At 40.5% G+C, this 22792-nt stretch overlaps 1 protein-coding gene across 2 annotated transcripts in view; it reads right to left on the reverse strand.

Moving 5' to 3' along the window:
- Positions 1-1546: 1546 nt before the first annotated feature.
- pappaa (pregnancy-associated plasma protein A, pappalysin 1a) overlaps positions 1547-22792 on the reverse strand; it is a 136378-nt gene continuing 115132 nt past the window's right edge. For both annotated transcript variants that reach the window (XM_036580669.1, XM_036580668.1), the window contains exons 21-23: positions 19388-19459; positions 14340-14438; positions 1547-1844 (exon numbers count right to left, since the gene is read on the reverse strand). In XM_036580669.1, coding sequence (XP_036436562.1) covers positions 1740-1844; positions 14340-14438; positions 19388-19459 — 276 coding nt within the window. In that variant the 3' untranslated portion in view covers positions 1547-1739. The remainder of the gene's footprint in view (positions 1845-14339; positions 14439-19387; positions 19460-22792) is intronic.

Genomic DNA, 22792 nt, shown 5'->3' on the forward strand with positions numbered 1-22792 from the left:
GGAGCAATGCCATAGAACTACCACTTCTTGTCCCCTAAAGTACCTCTCAGTTGAGCAGCTTAATTTTTTTTTTTTCACTGAAGCGTTCACTGAAAGGTTCTTTAGGGAACCAAATGTGGTTTGCCATAGAAGAACAGCTTCTGGTTCCCTAAAGAGTGGCTTTGATTGTTTCTTCAAGAACCATCCATTGAAAGGTTAAATGTTGAGCCAAAGGTGTTTCTTTGGAGCAATACCATAAAATAACTTCTTTCTGGCTCTCTAAAGAACCTTTCAACTGAGTGGCTTCCATTGTTTCTCCAAGAACCATCCATTGAAATATTCTTTGTGAAACCCAAGGTGTTTCTTAGGAGCAATACCATAGAAGAACCCCTTTCTGGTTCCCTAAAGAACCTTTCAATTGAGTGGCTTCAGGAGTTTTTTCAAGAAACATCCACTGTAATGTTCTTTGGGGAACCAAAGCAGTTTTATTTGATCAATGTCATAGAAGAACCCCTTCTGGTTCCCTAAAGAACCTTTCAGTGGAGTGGCTTTGATTGTTTCCTCAAGAACCATCCATTGAAATGTTGATTGTGGAGCCCAAGGTGTTTCTTAGGATCAATACCACAGAGGAACCCCTTTCTGGCTCCCTAAAGAACCTTTCAATTGAGTGGCTTCAGGAGTTTCTTCAAGAAACATCCACTGTAATGTTCTTTAGGGAACCAAAGCTGTTTTATTTGATCAATACCACAGAAGAATCCCATCTGGCTCCTTAAAGAACTTTTGAATTAATTTTTTAAGAACTATCCACTGAAAGTTTCTTAGAGAACCAAAAGTGGTTATTCTATGGTTTCCCTCCAGAAAACCCTTATTGGGACATTATTATTAAGGGTATATTCCATACGTTTCTGGGAAAATGAAGTAGCAGGCCAATGTTTAACTGTTTAGGTGTTGATGGCTTGGCTGTTCAGGTAGCAACTAAATCCCCCCCCTCTTTGACCTTTTTTGAACACATAAGATTATGTTAGAATCAAATGAATGAACTCTGAAACCACCTCTCAAAACTGCTTGTATGTTAAGCAACCACTACAGCTCAACTGCATTCTCCTGCATCCTGCCATTTTTCAGGGACACGGGACGCATTCCCAGCATAAGCAGACAGAGGGCACACGCCCTTTACTCTCACTGGGACATCCAGCCCCCCTTACCAACCCACAAGCCTGTACAGAGAAACTTATAAACTTTCAAACAAATTAAAACCCTCATCTGTCTTTTGGCATATTTTTCCTTTCACTTTTAGTACAAACTGTTCTGTCCTCACATGTTTTCCTTTGTTTTGTTCCCTCTTTTTTGGTGCATGTGCATGTGTTTGTGAATTGCTGCAGTTTTTTTTTTTCTTTTTTTTACTTTACTTTGGTCTTAAAAAAGACTTTACATTTCAATAAAATGAACATTGAAAGCTGGCACAGAAAGGCATGCTTGTTTCTTCTTTTTTTTCTATGGGTGACGAGAGAGATCATTCCTTCAACAAATGGGTCGACGCTTGTACCCACGTTGTTGGTCCTATGTATACATTTTTTTTTCCTTCCTGTAGAGGTGGAGATGAGACACCTTCCAAAAAGTGACAGAGGACTGCAGGCAGACGTTGACGTTGGACGAGTGCGATGGCTGGGACAGAAGAGGTACACTTGTGAAGCAGCATATCTGAAACAATGTCTTGCTCTCTACCCCAGTCTGTAGCTGGGTTCGCTGCAGCCTCGCTCTCAGCCCAGGGAGTACACGCTCTCCCCTTTTCTGTTCTCGGGGGCGTTGGGGTCCCGGCAGGCACACTCGCTATGCACGTCGCAGGATGACGGAAACAGGATCACCTGGACAGGAGGAGAAATGAAATATGTCTCATTTTGGTTCATTCTGCTTCCTGCTTCAGGGTTGCATAGCCCCTGTGCAAGTGGCAACAGTCATCTTGAAGTAAATTAGCATTTGATAATTCAATAGCATAGTGCATAAAACATAGCATAAACCTACTTATAGCAATATATACCTACAGTAACACAAAATTAGTTCGTAATTTGACATGGTGTGTTCAAACTTTTGCATTTAGATTTCCTAAGTGAAATATATTAACATACTTTTCTACAGGTAAAAAATATGGCATTTTTTCTGCAAATTTTAGTGCAAAATTGTTATTTATTGGCTGACTTTAACATTTTGAAATAAAAAATGAAACATAAAAAATAAAATGAGCCATTGCACTTGCACAGGCCATTTTTTTTGTTTGTTTTAATGATGTTAACTACACAAAAATGTAACTGTGTATTAAAATGTGCAGAAGGACACATTGTGTTCTCTGTAGATGTTGTGTTTACATGTAATTTGACCAGATACCCAAACTTTTTCAAATGACCATATGTGCAAAAATGCTACATTTGCCGGAGACAGAAAAACATTTTTAACTTATAATGAAAGTTAATGGAAAAGATTTGTACTGGCCCATTTATTTTCAAAAATCTTCACACAATGTAAAGGCCAGCTAGCATTTTTAAATGATGTAAAAAGCCCAAAAATAGAGATGTTTTGTCCCGACAACAACAGTTTGTAACTTTTATCTGGAAAAGATGGCAACCACTTGGTGAGCTAGTTAATATTAGCCAAAGTTAGACACACAGTTGCCACGATATTAACCTTGACAAGTCATGTAACTACGCCACAGTAGCTAGGCTACAGAAGTTACTACAGAAGTTACTTGTTTATTTTAACCTCGCTTCTGTTTTCCATTACAGTCTGTAGGACATTTTTTAAAGCCACAAAAAAGGACTAATGGTGAGAAAGATATTCAGCAAAGTGTAAGATTATGCTATACTTGGAAAGCCTTTGCCTGGGTGGTAGGGTAACCTACTCAGCATTAGCATTGACTTATTCCAGTTGCCTTCACACATATACATAATTAGGTAACATGACAAATAAAATAGCTGACTGTTGTTTGGTATTTAGATATCTTACTATTGGAATGTCCACTTCTTATAATGTGGCACTGCAGAAGGAGAATCATGAATGTAGTTATAATTCTATGTTAAGAACCCAGAACTAACTGGTCAACCACATTATAAGATATTCGCTCTGCAACAGATGAAAGTGATTTTATTCCTTTGTTGTAAGTCCTATGAAAACAGTTCATTTCTAGTTTTTATTATCTGTTCCACCATTTCTAATCGCTGGTTACGACACCATTGCCCTGTACTGGTGAAACCGCTGTGATTGCTCAATCACAAGGAAGCCCCGGATCGTTTGGGCTGGGATTGCAAAGCGGCTGCTGGCCAGCCGTCACCGGCAACAGCTGCCTGGCACGGGGAAGGCGCTGGAAGTGTCAACTGCTTGAAAAATTGATGAGCCCCTCGGATGGGATTGAAAATAGACTTTGAATGTCGTTTTGCCCACGCCCAGTGGCACTTGACGTCACAGTTTAACGTTGGCAGTGCGTCACTGACACCAGCTGCTGCGATGTCGCCTCCCCAGGGGGAAGGCCTCAGCTGCTTTTTGACATCAACTGCATCTCCAGTCGCTCAAAACTAGGACCACATGTGCCCCTCACACTAGCACATTCATAACACAGTTGTGGCTGCAGCCTAAGTGCTCGAACAGCCTGTCTTAATCATGAAGAGCAAGAGTATTTACGCTCAGACAACCAAAGCCACGGGCAAAACAAGTTCTAACAACATAACAGTGTTCATTTATGCATCATCACTGCATACAAATGTATTAGAAATACCTAGAATCTTGTATATATGTAACACTTTCCTCGTCCCCATGCTCACTGGCCATTTTATCTGGCACATCTACCATATAGGTGATGTTACTGACTATGGCCTGTCTGTTGTTACAGATACATTGTCAGCCATCCTTTCCAGTAGCCTGTCCATCAATGAAAATGGACCACAATAGGACCACCACTGAGCAGATACTAGTTGGGTAGTGGACCGTTCTCAACACAGATACGAATGTCTATGTGTGTTGCACTAGAGTAAGGCAACTTCTGACCTAATAAACTGGCAACTCAGTCTACGTCAACTTTGCCTAAGACATGGCAAGGGAACAGCTATATCCAGCAAGATAAATAGAAGCTAAGGCATTAGTCAAATAATGCTGAATGAAGTTCACTGGAATTATTAAGAGATGTAATTGGGAAATCTGAGTCCAAGCCAAACTCAGATGTTTCTGGACAGTCTCATAAAAGCTAGTTCTGAATCAGTTCTCGAAAGCAGGAGTGATATGGACAGAGTTTTGGAAAGGGAAAGTTAGTCCAGGAGGAGTGATGTTTATCACCACGCAACAGAGGAGAAACATGTTTCAGTGAGGGATCGCCCTTTACGTGTACTTCCCAGAACCTCCTTACTTGCGAAACCTTTACGAGCAAAGAGCTGCAGACGTATCAAAGCCAGCTGCCAATCGTCTGAGTGGCATTTCCTCTGTCTAAGTGGAGCCTTCTCTCTCTTTACATAACCCAAAACTACTCATTCCTCTGTAGTCTGCTTTTATCAGCTTCTTGATCCACTTTTCTATTTTCGGATCCTACGTAGACAGTTATGAATAGACTTGATGCTCAGTCCTTAGTCCAGTAATGAAGGTATGATAATATGCATGTGTGCAAGCCATCTCTTCAATCCTGCCAATTCTTTTTTAACTGGACTGTAGGCTAACCAAGTACTGTGAACCTGACCATACCCCAACAAAATTCTGTCTGAACACAACTGCACCCTGACAGTCTTTGGTGAACCTCATGGTACCACAACAAAATAACAGCTGAACTTAATTGTGACCTGACAAATTTTGTCTGAATCCCCAAAATTCTATCTGAACCTGACCACAGCACGACATAACTCTTTAAACCTGACTTTAGACTGACATAATTGTCTGAACCCAACAGTAGACCAACAAAATTCTATCTGAACCTGACCACAGCATGACATAATTCTTTAAACCTGACTATAGACTGACATAATTGTCTGAGCCCAACAGTAGACCAACAAAATTCTGTTTGAAGCTGGCTGTAGCCCGCAAAACTATCTAAATTTGACCGCAGCCCAATGAAATGCATCAAACCTGACTGTACTCTGACAAAATTCTGTATGAACTTGACAGCTGATGAACAAAATCCTGTGTAAATTTGCCTGTAGACCAAAAAAAGTCTGTCCAAACTTCTGTCCAAACTGACAAAATTGTCCAAACCTGATTGCAGCCCTGTATAATTCTGTCTGTAGCTTGAAAACATTAATTCCCAATTTAACCCATCACTAACAACTGACAAAAAATGAATATAGTAATTAATAGCTATCTAAAATTAAGTTGCAATTCCACCGTAATCTATTCATAAATCAATTGCTTTGAACAACATTTCAAACAAATTTAGTCTAGATAAACTTTTCATAAGTTCTCAGAAGTTCTCATCCTGGCCTTGTGGACGATGGTGAACCTTGCTGCCAGAACACAAGAGACTCCAGTGCACCAGATTAAAAATTGTTTAAATTAACAAAAGAAGGGATGAAGAATAATGTGGGGAAGGATTCTAAAGCAGGGGATAAATGCAGGTCAAAAATCTGTAAAATGTCAGACGTAAAGTATGAGAAATGTGAAGTATGTTCCTGACCCAGAACCGACAAATATTTGAGAAATGTCCAAATCCGACCAAATTCTAATGTGAACAGTCAGGTCCCATCAAATTCGGATAAACATTTCAGTCTCTACTGTCTATCTGCATTTGGTTTCCCTCACCGAAGCTTCACCCTTCTCTCACAGTTCTTGCTGAACTCCTTCAAACTCTGCTTCTTTATCTCCTCATCACCCTGCGATGGTGGGTGGCAAATTTGACATGGTTTCCTCTGACCTTGACCTTAGGGTGGCGGGCCAGCTGCCACATCTGGCCCTGATCGGGGGGGAACCCGGAGGGGGGCCTGGAAATGTCTGCATAGAGCTGAGGCCATTCTCGAACACACACATCCACACGCATACACAAACCAGTTCTTTGACAGGCTGTGTACGTCCACAACCCACTACACACACCTCCCAGGAGTGGCAGGCTTACGCATCTACGTGTCAGTGTGCAGTTAAAGTTAAAGGGGAGTGGAGTCAGGGGGCTGGAGACAGGGGGACACACGGAGAGTTCCAGAACCTGGGGCTACACTGGATATACAAGGCTGTTCCCTCAATAAACCATGGTCTAACTTCTTTCCAAATAGTTTAACATTTTCAAAGTTACATTCTGAAAATATATAAAACAAAATTGTGAAATGATCGCACTGTAAGGTCAAAGTCACTTAGAATTATTGTTATGGCATTGCTAGACATTTGAATGAATTACATAGTGGTTATTATGTAATTACACAATTATATACCTTTGCATTCTGTATAGACAGTTTCAAGTCTGCATTTCTTACTTTTTCTCTTTGCCTCATGATCAAAAAAGTGACAAAAAGGCATAAAGGATGTGTACAAAACAAACTCAACTCATGATGAAGTATTCCCTTGTCTACTTATAAACATAAATGCACTATGAATCGAAAGTTTAAATTCTTCAGAATTCCTCTGCTTGTTTCAATAAGCTGCTAGCGAGATAATGATTTGTATAAAATTACAGATTACACATTTCAGGTTCTGAAAAAATTACACAAAGCAATTGCAAAATGATTGATTTGCACACTAAAAGTTGTCTAACATAAGAACTATATTAAAAAAAAAAAGGATGTGTTTTCCCATGGAATCTGACTGAGGAAAGTGCTTGGTTCATTCCCATTCAGAATAACAGCAAAGTGTGCAGCCGTAGTCAACATTAGCACTCCTGCGCTCGGCACGAATGAGCAGGCAAACCATTAAATCTGTGGGGAGTGGAGTCACTGGGGACTTGCAGCCTCAGCGGTGGGGGAAACCTTGTTGTGAAACTCTCAGAAACTCTCCAACCCTGGCAATTTGGGCCGAGGCCCCATGCCTTCCCCCCCTTACCTCGCCCCCATCTTGCCAGCTCTACTCTGCCGTCGCAAGAGCAGGGGGATTAAAGGAAAGAATTTGGCCAGCTGAACAGCTCATTTGGCGATGGGGTTTTTATAGCTGTAAACATTGCGTGGCAACTCCGACATACGTTGATAATTAAGTCTTATAAAAAAGGTACGAGAGGCACGCTCGCCACCGCCGAAAATGCAAAACTCCACCGGCTGGCCCCCGGAGATGCTTCCCCCCTCTGATTTATTGCCTTGACAGGGTCTTGGGTGTTGAGGACCACAAGCAAAAAAAAACCCTGTACTTTAGACATCTTTAAATGCAGTGGCTGCCGAGGCAGTTTATTTGGTTGTCTTGTTCGCTAATTGACAAAATCGATTCTATCGACGGAGCTAGTGGTGTGCGTTGATGCCCTATACAGGTATTGACTCTTCCATAATTTTGTGAAGCAGGGAACATCCTGCATTTAGAGGGGATTGTTTCAAATCAGGGTCTTAGGCATTTGTTTGGCTTGAGGCCTATTCTAGTGTCATAACTCAGTGACCAATTGATCTACAGTCTAAGCCTGACCTGTTTTAGTCATCTTTGTTTATCCATACAAGATGCCAACATGAAAACTGATACAGTTCAGTTTGAACTTTGCCTTAACTTCTCTCGTGAAGAGGTTTCATGCTTTCAGACACTGTAGAGTCCCCCAAAACAACCACATCTATCCATAGCGCACGGGAGACTTACACTGCGTCAGTGTTAATTTGTCAGAAAGGCAGCTGTGAAATTCCACGCAAACATTCTCTTATTGATATTTACCCGAGCCCGCGTATTTGTTTAGCCTTTTCCTCCCTTTAAATTGGTGTGCTAACATTTTCTTTACGCTTCAAAGTCTGGACGTTTTGAAGTCTCCTGTACCCTTGGCTTTTCACTGTAAATACAGCTACAGCAGAAATGACATTAAGAAAACAGCCAAGTAAAGTGCATCGTGGAAAGGGGACCAGTGAAGGGGTCCTACGAGGAGAACTAAGTATCTGTACCTGACTTGAATTTTTCACCTGTATGAATAGCTAGATAGAATATTATTTTCACTTTTTGGTTTTTGCATATTGCAATTTTATATAAATCATTTCTCACTTGAACCAAGTGGACTGTTCTGTTGAATGTGCATATTTCAACCATCATCAAATTTGTGTTTGTTAATAGAAGATATTTTGTAATGATTTCAATATAAAGTTGCACATACAATCGACATCTTTTACATTTTTGCCTTTCAAAACAACAGAAACGCTCTCTTAAAACTGTAGATACTGTGTGAATGAAATGTAAAGGTTATTCACTAGGTAATTACTTTGTAATAAATAAGTAATTATGTACACTTAGTACATAGTATGCCACAACAAATAAGAATAATAACTCAAAGGGCTAAAACAGCAACACTGGCCTAACTTAAGTGAAAAATACAGTAGTAATAATGTGTAAGGGTAAAAACACATTTATAATGCAGTAATAACCTAAATTACTGTTATTACACATTAATAACCATTGAATTCTCTTGAACATCCCATCATTTTCATTTTGAGTAATATTTCCAGCCTTTAGTGTGGCAGTCCAGTGCCTCAAGTTCTTGTCTTGCACCCATTTGACCAAGACGTGAAAAGAAAAACGTTGACACAAAAATGCACCAGCCCTCCCACTTCCAGAAAGGAATTCCTTCTAATGGGAGCAGGGACTTGAGGGCCGATGGGACGGGGGGCAGCCCCATACCCCCGCCGCCACCTCCATCCATCCATCCATCCATTCAGCCGGCTGGCGAATGCCCAGCCAACAGCTTGCAGTCATTAGCGCTGGATCCTGCGGTGACCTTACGTGCAGCCAGCCTCGCACCTTCAAAGTCCCGGAGAGGAATAATACACAGCCAGTCATCCAGAACTCCTTAATACGCAAATCTCCAGCAGAAGATGGAAGAGGGAGGGGGATGGGGGGGTAGAGATAAGGAAGGAAAACAAACAGGCAGGCAGCGGGAAGTGTTTTTGCTTCCCTCACTCCAGGGTTATCACGCTGAAGGAGAGCGAAAAGCCGCGAAGGGGTTCACCCCGGAGAGTAGGAGCGGGGGGGGCGGGTGTTTTGATTTTATCGGACAGGTTGTTGGAAGCACTTTCTTTTTCGTGTGGCGTGTCACAAGCTGTGGTCCAGCTGAGTCATTCCCAGCACTGAGTAGAGCTACATGCAAGCGTGCATGTGCCTCGCTACGTTTGCGTGTGTACGGCCTTAAATGAGTATTCTTGGAAAAGATTACGTGCAGTATGCAGGTCTTCAGAAACATTTGAGTTGCAGTTGACCTATCCATGGTCTATCTACATAACTACTGTAGCAAAGTTGGACAAATAAGGCTTTTGAGTGGCACAACTTGATTAGCAGTGGCCATATCATCAAGAGACTGAATTCAATCCCCTGCAATGCCACTGCCATTCATGGCTGGGAGTCCAAGAGAACATTACTGTGCTTGCTATCTGTTTGGGTGAGTAGGATGGTCCATTCTCTCCCACAAAATTCAGCACAAACAATCTGTTAGCTGATGTAACCAAATTGGCAGTGAGCCCCTTAAAATGCCAAGGTTCACCAGCAGGCCCAAAGTTTTATTACACTCTTCTATAACCTACAAATAGCTCAACCAGTTTGTACTGAAGTCCCTGTAGTTACTGAATAATAGGCCTTAGTATGAAATAAGACTGAGATTTTAAGGGGTTAGCATTCTCCTCCAAGTGTGTTGAGCTGTCCAATGATGATGTATTAGCAGCAATTTGAAAAGATGTGGTCACACTTTATGTGTCTTGAAAGAGGCTCATTTTAGTCTTCACCCTCACAGTTTGGTAGCATTGCATGATAGTGGCAGTGGTTTGTATAGTGTAGTGGGTAACACCGCCACCTTACATATGATAGGGCTTAATTCCCACCCAGGCACAAACACCACACCAGTTCTTTGGCAAGACTCCCAATAATACATCTAAAATCCAGTACAAGCCCAGAAAACTAGACCCAATCTAAACAGGAAGTTTCCTGGATTCAACTGCTTTGTTGTTGCTAGCTGGCTAAGTTAACACCACAGTCTAAACATTAACCACTGTAGCATGGCTGAAGTTAGTCTAAGGGATTAGCCAACAATAATGTCCCCATCATATTATCCATTGCTTTAGATACCAACATATCATCACCGTTGGAACAAAATCTCTAAAATGATGACTTTACAGAAGAGAGAAAAAACGTTTTTAACTTGTACAGAAAGTTAATGTAATATGGTTTTTTGCAAAGTAATTTTGAGCCATTTCTATTAATCCATTCTTAGTGAAATTTTAACACAATGCAAAGAGTGATGAGTTTTCCAAATATGTAAAAAAAAGGTAAAAACTGGCAGTGATGACATGTGATGACATGTTGCTTTGAGAAATATCAATAAAGTCAAGCTATTCTGTGACAGTGAGAGACAAATAAAAGCTTTAGAAAGGCTATATAAAGCTCTATAAAGGCTACTTTTAGCTGTATTCCTCGACAAAACAGCTAAATCTGATGGGACTTTTGCCATTCAACAGTTGTTATCTAACATGCAATTGGGGGAGAAGGTCATTAAAGTTAGCTGTTGATCCTTTGGACGCTTGCTAAAGGCACAAAGACATCATTGTTGCTGACTTTTCCTGTGAGAGTCTTCCATTTTAGTAGCATTCCATACCGCTAGAGATGATTACATTCCTATAAATGCTCTCCTGATGGAAAGCAGTCTAAAATAACAGGCATTTTTTCAGCCAGTTAGTAACTGCATTGGAGCACCGAGTTCCCACTTCATTATTACTCAATACCATAATGTCCTGTGTAGTCTATCTGCACTGCCTTTTTTTCCTGCACAAGTAAATGATTATGATCAAACACATATGGAAACCATTTGAGATCAAATATTTCGCTTCCCAACAGCCATCAGATGGTACAGGGTCAAAGAGACAATGTTTGTCATCAACAGTTTCGCTAATTTTTTTGTTTTGCGGCACACATGAAGCATCTGTTCTCCAGTCGAATCAAGATCAGGTGGCGCGTTCCCTGCTGTTTCAAATAAAGCCTCTTTCGGCGCGGTGGCCGTGAGTGCAAACGGCAAAGAATAACAAATAGTCATATAGTATCTGGCCCGCCTATCTCAGCAAAACACTTAAGGAATGGCGAGGAGAGGTTAAGTGCAATTCAAAGTCAATAGATCATAGCAAGTCAGACTGGCCCTTATCTTTGCACTAATGCATGGCCTTCGTTGGTCTGAAGGGAAACATGTTCATATGCTTCCACTGAGTAATGTATGAATGAAGTGGGGAAATTCATAGAGCTGAGATAAAGCTGTGCAAATGCAGAACACAATGAGAACAAAATAATAGCCCTTTTTTGATCGATTCGGCAATAGCCAAGGACAGTAATTACTCCAATCAGAGAGAAGGCCTTTATAGTCTCTCCCTCAGTCTGCTCATATGCTGTCCGTCCGTCCTCCTTCATCCCTTCTCCTTCATCTGTGCGGGTAACCTCTGTTGACATTCCACTCTGGCAGTCCATCAATCGATTTATGATTGGTTCTTTCTGAGCAATTTTCTGTATCTTTTCCCCAAATCCCGGCTATTAGGAGGGACAGGATTTTTTTTCTTTCAAAAACCCGACTGAAATATTCGCTTCAAGGCCTGCCAGGATTGGATGCCTGGCTGCCGAACGGGGCTTTGGACCAGGATGCCAGGTGATCCGCTTATCATTGCGGCTCCGGGAGGCAGCTTTTCTGAAGATCAGATGCAGACTCCAGAGAGGTGGCAGCTCAGCCCTCCCACTATCGGCTCATGTTACTTTTCTAACCTGAGGAAAATCCTGGAGACTTAAGGTCTGTTTTCCACAACAAACTTGGTCTGAGGCATTACTACAGGAGTGTGGGCATTAGCCCTTTGATGTCGGAGAAAGTCCTGGCTTGGCACTGGACTCAGAGGAAGTGAGTTTTTCCACAAAGCTTGGAGTTAGGATTCAATTGTCCCCCCTTTTAAAAAGGAGGCTATGACTTTTGAGAAGTTTCGAGGCAAATGTCTGACAAAAGAGAAACATAAACAAACTAAAATCGTAATCTGAAATGATTTACCAAACATAGAAGAGTTTTCATTCAATTCTGTTGAAGGTGAAGTTTCTAAACTTTCATCCTGCACCACATTTTCGTTTGTAAGAAGAGATGTTTCATAATGACTTTAATTTGCTGAAAAGTTGTTGTTTTCTTGTTTTGTTTTCTTGTTTTGTAGAAAGAAAAGAAACTGTATACATTTTTCCCATTTTTTGTCCTGACATTAAAACACACCTAAATGTCATTGTTACATGTAATTATTATATAATTACAATGTTACTGCAAGTTTAAAAATATATTTATCTGTTTATGGGTTAGAAAACCACAGAATCATATCAGAGCTCTGTTTCTAACACAAAAACAAGGAAATGCTTTCATTTCATTAAAGAATGGCTCCCAGGCCTTCCTATGATAACTACATGACGCAGGGTTGAGAAAGGGGGGAGGGGGCACCAGAAGCCTGGCTAATAGTTGCAGAGCAATTTAACCTTCCGTCAACACTGGCTAGCTCGTCTGGCATGCGCTCGACTCTCGCTGAGATCTGTGTCTGCTCGATGACGTAGGCTGGACAATGCTACCCCTCCAAAAAGCATCCTTTAATAGGCCTGGGTTTAATGAATCATCGCAGTCCGTGTCTTCACAGGCTTAGCCGCTGCCAACCATTTCAAAACTCACATGAGGTAAGGAAGAAGGCGAAAGAGAGTGTCAAGGGTGGGAGGGGTTGGTGGATGGCCTGAGGGAGCAAAGAGTGTGTCAGCAGCAATTGTAAAGCCTCTGTGGTCTTTAAAGAGCTCTTAATGAGAGGCCATGGTTGAGGATGACCACCTACCCTAGCACTGAGGAAGAGCAATGATGGTGGGAGGAATGATGGCAGCAAAAAGAGAGGGGGTGACCAGACACCTGGGCATATTGATAGAATCTCACATACATCACACTGTTATAGCGTAATGAATAACACCAATTTACTTGACATACCCATGCTTCGCCCAAAAATGTGTTCTTGCAGGGCTGGACATACAAAGTGCTCACAAAATCCTATCCAAGCTAAGAAATGGTAGCTCAGTTTTTGTCAGTATACTCAAATTATTCACTCTGCACTGCTATGTTTGTTCAGAGGCACTAGATAACATTGAGCAAGCAGGTATTGTGACAAAATCTATGTTGTACATTTCATTCTATAAAGTTTGTCCAACCTATTTCACCACTATAATTAGGTATCCTTGGGCAAGACTACATTGCTATGATGCAAGTCGCACTGGATAGGTGTATCTGCCTAATGTGTAAATATAAACTTGGGTTTGGTTTAGCAATGCAGTTCTTTTTATTGACCTACCGACTGAAGTCAGTGGTCAAACCCTTCAATAACAGGGTGACCCTAAACTAATTGTTACTCTTCAATGAGTTACCTATTTCAACATGCATAGTATGGCATACATGGTAGCATCACCCTTACTGACAATGAGAACCTAGTTTGGTGATCAGATTCCTGAAATCTGAGAAAAATCCCTGTCTAAAGCGAGAAGTCCCAGCCCTCCATCTGGAAGTGGGAGGTAGTTAAAAGTGGCAGCTTATCCAGACGAAGGCCCATTCTTCCTGTAGGTTTTAAAGGCCATCAGCCACAGCAGGGTTCACAAAAAGACTTCCTCATGCATCAGTCTCTTATGAAAAAGCCTGCTATCCCCCTGGAGGGCTCCAGTAATTGCCCAACAAACAGCAGTCTTCTGGAGAGGGCATGAGGTGGGACGGCCAAGATGACGCAACCGAGGAAAAGCAAGGGTCTGTGGCTTCGCCCCGCATTTATGACTTCATTTATCTGCCCTTTTCAGCCCTAACAAGGGCCTCCTTCCAACATTTGTTTGAATTTGACCAGAATTGTCTGCCGCCCCAGCAAGGGAATGGAAGGAGTCAGGGGGAACTGGATAATGTCTTGTTATTAGACACTTGGGCTACTGCTAATGGTTTGCATCTCTTATGAGAACTAAACACGTCTGGGTTGTTGCTTTAAAGGTTTCAGTGAATCATACTCTGCGCTGAAGCGTTGAGTTTAGTTGATGTGCAAATGTGTACATCATTTCCACATGAGTTAAATATATTATGTCAACACAATTTTGCCTTTGACTTACTTTTGGCAATGACTGTGTTGACGTAATGTGTCTTATGCATGTGGAAATGATGTATACATTTGAATCATCTAAATTCAACGTCAGTACATGTTCACTGTACGCAAGAGATAAAATGAGTAGGTTAATGTCACAGAAGTAAACCATACCTTCTTAGTCTTGACAGTGGAATGGCAGCAGTCTCCTCCATCGTAGTTGCAATAGGCTCTATTGTTCATGGCATCACAGTAATTATCGCCCTGGAACGGCTGTGAAAAAGAAAGAAATAAAGAAGAAACTCTGAGTACAGCTGGTAACAGAAAGAGGCTGTCATACTCTGCAATAGATAATACGTTGGGCCAAGTTCAAAGAAATTACAAAAAGCCTGGACCCAAAATGATTAGCATGAAATGTTAATAGGTCATACTGCTTGAACGATATTACTATTAAAAATGCATTATACAAATCACATCAAAAGTCAACGCTAACTATTACGTAAACACGCAACCTGTAAAACATTAATTCCAGCTGTGCCGCTCTGGTTTACGCCCATGCCATGTCAAATGCGAAAAGTGATTTGGTCAACCAGCCAATACATATGAAGACTGAGGTCTCATTATGATCTAATTGTAGTAAAAAAGGCTGATTTCATAAACGTAAAATGTATTACACTTCAATGAGACAACTCATTATTAAGCCAATGAATCAGGGCTTGTATTCTTGAAGCTTCTCAAAGTAGGACTCCTGATCTAGGATCAGATTTCTCTTATCTGCTTTGACTTTACTAAATGGAACAGACCCTAGATCAGCATTACTACTCTGAGAAGCTTCATTAAAACAGATCCAGTGTGATAAAATACAAAACAAAAAATACTATTTAATACCTAAAGCAGTGGTTACCAACCCTCAGCTGTGTTCCTTCCAACTCCCACCCGCCTAACACCTGAAAGCTAACCTCATTCAGCTAAGCAAAGACCTCTGAAGTCAATAATGGACCAGGCGAGGTTGACTATGGTTGGAGCTAAAGTCTGCAGAAAGGTATATCTCCAGGAGCAGGGCTGGTGACCACTGACCAGTCAGAAAGATGGCCAAAAATAATAACAACGATATAACAACAATAACAACAAAGTCCCCCATCACCCTACATATAATCAATCAGCCAAGACATGTTTGGCATTTGACGTTTGCTTCTTTAGTTTTGCATAGCTACTAATGTAGGCTAATGTAGCTAACAAGCAATGGAGACCTATAGTCTTGCAGGGCCAGATATGATCTCGTAATGGGACACTCATGAGAAACTTTGGGATAAATATGGGTGGGAATGTAAATTAGTTAAGGTGGGAGCAAACTGAAATTTTGAAACCAATCCAATGGTTCTTGAAGGCAGAGCTCAAAGTAGGGGGCGATAGTGCGCTTGTCCATATTGTCAGACATACAACAAGCCTGTTGTTAGATCATGGAAGCAATGTAAGCTAGGATGGCTGAAAAGTGACCTTGACTGACCAATGCTCCACTCACAAATGCATTTTGCTTAGTTACTGTTGCAAAGTTGGAAAACAGAATGTTGGCAACAATCCTTATTAACATATTGAGTAATTGTAGCACACAGTATAGTTTTTGTCCAAATTCTTAAATTATTCACACAGCACGGCTAATGTTAGTTAAGAGGTGCTATGTAACATTCCTCCTCACCCCAAATGTTGCCAAGACATGTTTGCCATCTGACGTTTGCTTCTTTAGTTTTGTACAAAGAGGGAAAGTTCCTCAATTGGCGGGAAAAGGTGAGAAAATTCTTTTGCTTGAACAACACATTGATGTAGTACCAGCATATGACTGCAAGACATCCCTCATGTAGTTTGCTTTCTGTAATGCATGAAATTTGAAAGGTTTGGCGTGAGACTATCAGACCATCCCCCAGTGTGTGAGTGTTATTGCCACTGCGGGAGACTTGAGAGGTATGAACTGTGTTGTTATAGCTGTTTGAAACTAAGTAGGTATTTTGACAAAAACTGTGTTGCATAGTAGCTACAAAGGACATGCTTCTTCTTTAGTTTTGCACAGCTACAAGGCTAATATAGCTAACAAGTAATGGAAATCTGTAGTCTTGCAGGGCCGCAGTCTCTGTGGAACAGTCTACTCCTGGACATTAGGTCTGTACCCTCTATTGCTGCTTTTAAGTCTAGATTAAAAACCTATTTTTATTGATCAGCTTTTGTGTCTGTAAACTGAGCATTTCTGCATTTTTGTTGTTCTTTTTTATCCTTTTAAATGTGTTCTCCTTGTACAGCACTTTGGGTTAAAATGTGCTTTAGAAATAAATACTAACTTACTTATAATAATACCATATGTGACAATCATGAGAAACTCTGGGGTGGGAGCGTAGAGTTGTTAAGGTGGGAACAAACTATGTTGCACATTCTGTATCGCTTTATTGCACAGCTACAAGGCTAATGTAGCTAATGTGAGTAATGGAAACCTACGGTCTTGCAAAACTGTGTTGCACATTCTCTATAGCTTGTCCAACCTGGCCAGTAGCTACAAAGGACATGTTTGTGCATAAGCAAAGAGAGGTCTATGCAAGAAAATTGTTGCTATACCAATATGACTCCTTGGGCAAGACTACATTGCTACATTGTAAGGCCCAATCCCATTTCACCATTCCACTTAGCCCTTAACCCTCCGTTTTGCACATTCATGCCCAGGGGGTAGGGTGTCCCGATTTTTGTTGAGATAGAGGGGTAGGGTGAAGTGTTAGGGCCACAAGGCCCCCTAAACAGAGGTTTTTCAAAGGCACATTCCAAACAGAGTGTTATGAGAAAAAAAAAAAAAGAAAAACTGTCAAGACAAATGTGAGAATTTTATCTGTATATAATGACCATTATATTGTCTTAGTTTAATGTCATTTCAGTGTATTATGGTCCTTTTCTTCTTAACAAGCACAAAAACTGCTAATAGTATGCGAATATCTCGGTAGCTGGCTAGCTAAATTTCCCATTCCACCTTAAAAAGTTCAGCAGTTCTGACGTCTGAAGTGACATAATGTAACTGCTGCTTCATTTAAGGTGGAACAGGAAAGCTGGCGAACAGCTGACCAAAGAATTAGGGGGTGAGCAATAACAGATAATTATCACATCCCCCCTCTTTGAAGTCATATGATGCCTCAAATGTAACTAAAGCCCAGCAGCGATGAGCTGAACTTTACCCTCCTCTGCTGTCACTGCAGACTGGCAGGGTCGCCTACAGAGCGCCGATAGTAGCCTCTTAATGAAGTAATGTTATTTTTATTTGAGGGTCCCATTTCATTGGAGATGATTTCAACCACTACTAGGTGACACTCGAAAACAAGGTGTAGTGGTAAAAATAAAAAAATGGGGTTGGGTCTTAGTCTCCTGGATTTGCCAACCAATGGTCAGAATGTCAAAAAGTTGGTCAAAATGACTGAAATGAAAAAAGGATGAAGTAGATAAATTTGGGGATGTGTTTTGGGGGGCATACCTAAGTTAGATTTCCAGCACCAAAAGTTTAACAAGTTATGAGATTCCATTCCCTCGCAAGACCAGAAAACCTATAGTTAAGGGCGTAATATGGACAAAAGTACATCTCATAGCCATATACAGTATTTGCAATCATCTTGAAGAGTTAAAGAGTTTTGTTTACCCATTTGCCTACTTGTTCACTACATTAGTCTCGTAGCTTCAGTACTAAACCAGAAAAACAAACTTCTGATCGACTACACTCAGAGTTGGGGGTGGGGGATCATGCAAATTAGATTTTTTGGCCGAACCATCGTTTTAAACTGACGTTACTTCACTACTGCACAGCTAATCCATTTTTACACACAATGACATCATCTGGAACAGACAATCCCTGCCCAATCTCAACTCATGGCTGGCTCTCTTTCTCCTTTCAGCCCAAACTTAGCCAAGTCGTGCGCATGGCTTCCCAAAGCTCCTCTGTGTTTGTAGAGACTGTCAACAAAAATACACAATTCTTCCTAGTGCCAACTTGTGTGACATCAAAATTAGGCACAGCAGATCTTTAAACCAATAAAGTGTTCCTGCCAAGTGGAAGAGACATTGGGAAGGACATTTAGGGGGCAGTAAGGGAAAAAATCAGAGCAATACATTTATAGCTTTCGAAAGCTTTTAGAAAGATGCATATGCATACAGTATTGCATACAAGGATAATTAATTCCACTAATTTCCAGTCAAAACAGCTATTAAGACATATATATTTAACACAAAATCACACACAAGCCTCAACAACTAAATATAATATTTGCAGTATTTAGTGTGTCCACTCTTTCCCTTTATTCTTTTCAGGAGACCCACTTTCAGTTTCTCAAATAAATCTACAGGAATATTTTTCCACACCTCCAAAGTTCAGTCTTAAAAGTTGGTTGATCATTTTCTGAAGTAATCAAACACATTCAGTGGTGTTGAGGTCTGGACTCCGGGGTGGTCAGTCCATTGATCAGCTTCTTTGTTTGGTGTGTCCGTCTCCTTTTCTCAGTGAGGTTCTTCTTGACAGCTACACATCCTTTCAGACCCACAGCGCTGAGTCGTCTTCTCACAGTGGAAGGATGGACAGAAACACCTGTGGATGTTTTCAGATCTGAAGCAGCTTGATTTTCTCCTCTCTCTCAAAGAGGAAAGCTTTAAGTGCTGTTTATCTGATGGGGGCAGTGTTGGTGTCTAACAAGTCTTCCAGGTGGTTGTTAGGAGTCCCATTTTCTCTGTAGCTCATAATTTTTTTACCTCATTTTGGAAACTGCTAATTTTTCATTTCTTCGTATGCAAGTGCATTATCTTCTATCTAATTTCCTCAGAAACATCTCCTGACAAATTAATTACTTAAACGTAATGGCTGTTTCGACTGGAAATGAAACAAATAAACAAACTGCACAGTACTGTATATGCATAAAAATGTATTGGTCACTATGTCTGTACAGAAACAAAAATACTACATTAAAGTAAACAAAACCAAAACAGTGACAAGTAAACTGAAAAAAAGATGCACAAACACTGTACATCATTGCAACGACACAGCCATTCAAACGAGTACTGACTTTAGTGTAGAGCTCCGTTACATCTTCATAATCTTCATTAGTCTTCTTGGGCCTCTGCAAACGGAGGTCAAGGCAAGAGCAGCGGCGGGTGAGGGAGAGGAGAAAAAAGGAAGGAGAGGCATTTGGGTGGATGTGTCCGGAGGAGCTTACCTCACAGCCTCGGATGCAGTGGAGGATCTCAGGATGGGGGTACCACTTCAGACCCATGGTGCACACTATATGCTGTGGGAAGAAAACAAATACAACTGAGCTCTGGGCTTCTGAGGCTCTTATTAATCCAATGAAACTAAACATCTCGCCAGCAGCACATTTATAGTGTTTGTCTGCTTTAAAATATTTCTTAAGAAAAGTTGGTAAGCATGCATTTCCATGCTGGTCACAGTAAAGTGGATAAGCATGCAGAATCTGTGAGCTGCTATGCTTCCTATCCCTGTGTAAAAGAAGCTCCATGCTGCCTTTATTGTTGGATTCCCTGTGATTCAAGCGAGCATGTAAGCTCATTGAGGCTGCAGTTGAGATAGCTGGAGCTCACTATTGATATTGGCTTTGTTGAATCATATTACTTATGTAGCAAATAAATGTAATATAAATAAATGTAAAGTCATTCTGTCACATATAGATATAATAAACTATGCTGCCTGTCACAGTTGCCTAAAAATGACAGAAATAGACATTGGGGTTGTCCTAAACGTAGGACAGTAGTAGCTATTCTGCAATACTGTTTTCTTATCTGGTGTTAGGATAAGATACAGAACTGTTATTGTGTAATAACTACTGCCCTAAAGTCAGTTATAACTGAAGTTGTCATGGTGACTAAAGAGAAAATATTTCAGAGTTAGGATGTTTCTGTAACATGGTTACATTTCAGCATCAGTTTAAAGTTTTTGACAGTCACAGAACTTAAGTTTGCATTTACAGCTGTAAATTTGCCGTTTCATCATATGATTTGAGGTAAATATTTAAGCTGTTTTAAGCAAGTGGCCACAGATCAGTTAAATCAAAAACACAGATACAGATATAGATGAAAAAAGTGGAAAAAAACTGAAGTGCGGACTCAAACTTGTTAATGCAGAATGTAAATTGCATGTCAACGTAATTCATTATGTAATAAACTATGTAATTCATGATTACACCCATGTAATTACATTAAATAGTGTCACAAACAACAGTTATAAGGGTGAAACACTGTATAAACTATAAGAATTACAATGAGCAATTTTATACGAAGTTTTTAGAAGCTATGGCTACATATCCTAACCTTAACCATTTCAAATCCTTTTTACGAGTCCTTTTTTTACGTGATTTGAATTCCGACAAATCAGCGATGCTGAAGTGGTTTTTATAGCTACTGAGGGTTTTTTTTTTTTATTTAGTCTGGCTTAGAGTTGTTGGCTCTTTAAATGCTGTTCGTCACAGGACAATAAGAACAACAACATCAGCAGAAAGTGAGCTAGCGTCACTCGATCCCCCAGTCAATCACAACAAACCTTCGGCATGAGGAGCGCTTGCAGAAAAGAAAAAGGGAAAAAAGGTCTTCCCTGAGCCAAATTGAGAAATAGGAAACAATCCAAGTCCAGCACCTTGTGAAACTTTACCTTCTTCATAACACGGATCATTACGTTGGTTAGAGCACATAAATTATAGCTGTTTCCTGCGTGCTCACCCGCTCACCCTGCAGCTATGGAAGGCCATTAAGAAGGTTGTTATAGAGATGCACTCAGTATAGCAGGTGTTGTAGCAACAGATCCCATGACGTCTGCCCGAAACTTCAAATGGTTTCTGTAAGCACGGTACCATGCTACTACAAGTCCAAAACACTATATCCATTGTAGGAAATTAGCAATGGCTTAAGGATAAGTTTTCCAACTAGACAACAAAGCACTTCTGTAAGCAGTTCTGGATGAAAGTGTCTGCTAAGTGGTGTAAATGTAAATTTAGATGTAGATAGGTCAGATAGGCAGTGATGGTTTAGCTTCGCAGCCAGGCCAAACTCGGGTCCTGAAGGGCTGGTGTCCATATATGTCCATATTCAGTCTTTTTGACCCCTGGTCCAGTGTGAGTACTTTGCACAACTTATGTTACCACACATTTCTATTGGCAAGCCAGATAGGGCATCTTTTTTGCTCAGATCAGTGGTCATTTTAAATCAATCAGAATTATTTCAGCTTTAATTTGCTATATCAGACTACCAACTGGTCAAAATACCAGTCTTACTGTCTTTGTTTATTTTAAATAGTATGGAAGATTCCAGAAATTGATGTAATGACTTTTTGATGCTTCTGATTGGCTGTCTTGATTAGCAGTAGGTTGGGTGCACACCTGTAGCTACCTTCAGGCCGACTTTTAAAGCCAGTGCCTTTTTGCCCTTGATACCACAGGAAAATCCGAGCAACTCAGCCAAGACCTCAGAAAAAACACTGTGGACCTCCACAAGTCCAGTTCCTCCTTAGGAGCAATTTGCAAATAACCGAATGTACCACAAGCATTTGTACAAACAACTGTATAATCAAATATAAAAAATTTTGGGACCACACAGACACTGCAGTCAGGAAGAAGGCACAAATTAACTCCCAGGGCTGAGCTAACTTTGGTCCAAAAGGTTCAACTGGACCCCAAGACAACAACAAAAGAACTGGTGAAGCAATTGGAGGCACCAGGTACCTGATCATCTACATCCATTTAAGAGTGTCCTATATCATCATGGCCTGGAAGGCTGCTGTGCAAGAAGAAGCCCCTACCCTACCACAAGACTAGCATAAAAAGGTAGACTGAAGGTTGCAGATGACCAGGTCAAAGACCTTGTCTTTTGCTGGGGTGTTCTCTGGTCAGATGAAACAAAAAACTGAACTGTTTGGACAAAATAATCAGTGCTATGTATAGAGGAAAATGACTTGTAATCCAAAGAACACCCTCCCAACTGTGAAGCATGGGGGTGGCAGTATCATGTTGTAGTAATTGTTCTGCTGGAAAAGGGACTGATGCATTTCAGAAAATTGAAATTGAAAAATTGAAAAATTGAGAAATGAGGAAGGATTATTGCCTAGAAATTCAGAAGCAACACCTCAATGTAGTCGAAAGGTTTTCATAGATAATACAGGTATAATTTAGGTAAGATATGCTAAGATTTCAATTATTACTATAGTAAAATCACATTCATTTTAGTATGTACAAAATGTGACATCCTAGACTGAAATGCTTTCATTTTTGGCATACTATTTTTAAAATGACCATTTTACAATGAGTTTAATTTTGGTTTAGGATCAAATTTGACTGATATCTCTGATAATTTTGCTACTCATTACTTACTTTAATATTCTGCAGCAAAATCACTTCATTTCTAGTATGTACAGTGGTGTACACTGTGAACAGATATCTTCTGTTTTCTTGTGAAATAACTATTTTACAGGTCTCCGAATTATAATTATGATTATATAATTGCCCAGTTTATTACCTCATGACATGTGAGTTTGTGTAGGCTAAGTGTTATTAGGACAAAATCAGCATGAGAAGCCCAGAGGTCAGGCAGTCCTCTTCTAGTGGCCAGATTTATGTCAG

The sequence above is a fragment of the Colossoma macropomum genome, unplaced genomic scaffold (assembly GCF_904425465.1).
Source record: "Colossoma macropomum unplaced genomic scaffold, Colossoma_macropomum, whole genome shotgun sequence".
Taxonomy (NCBI): Eukaryota; Metazoa; Chordata; class Actinopteri; order Characiformes; family Serrasalmidae; genus Colossoma; species Colossoma macropomum.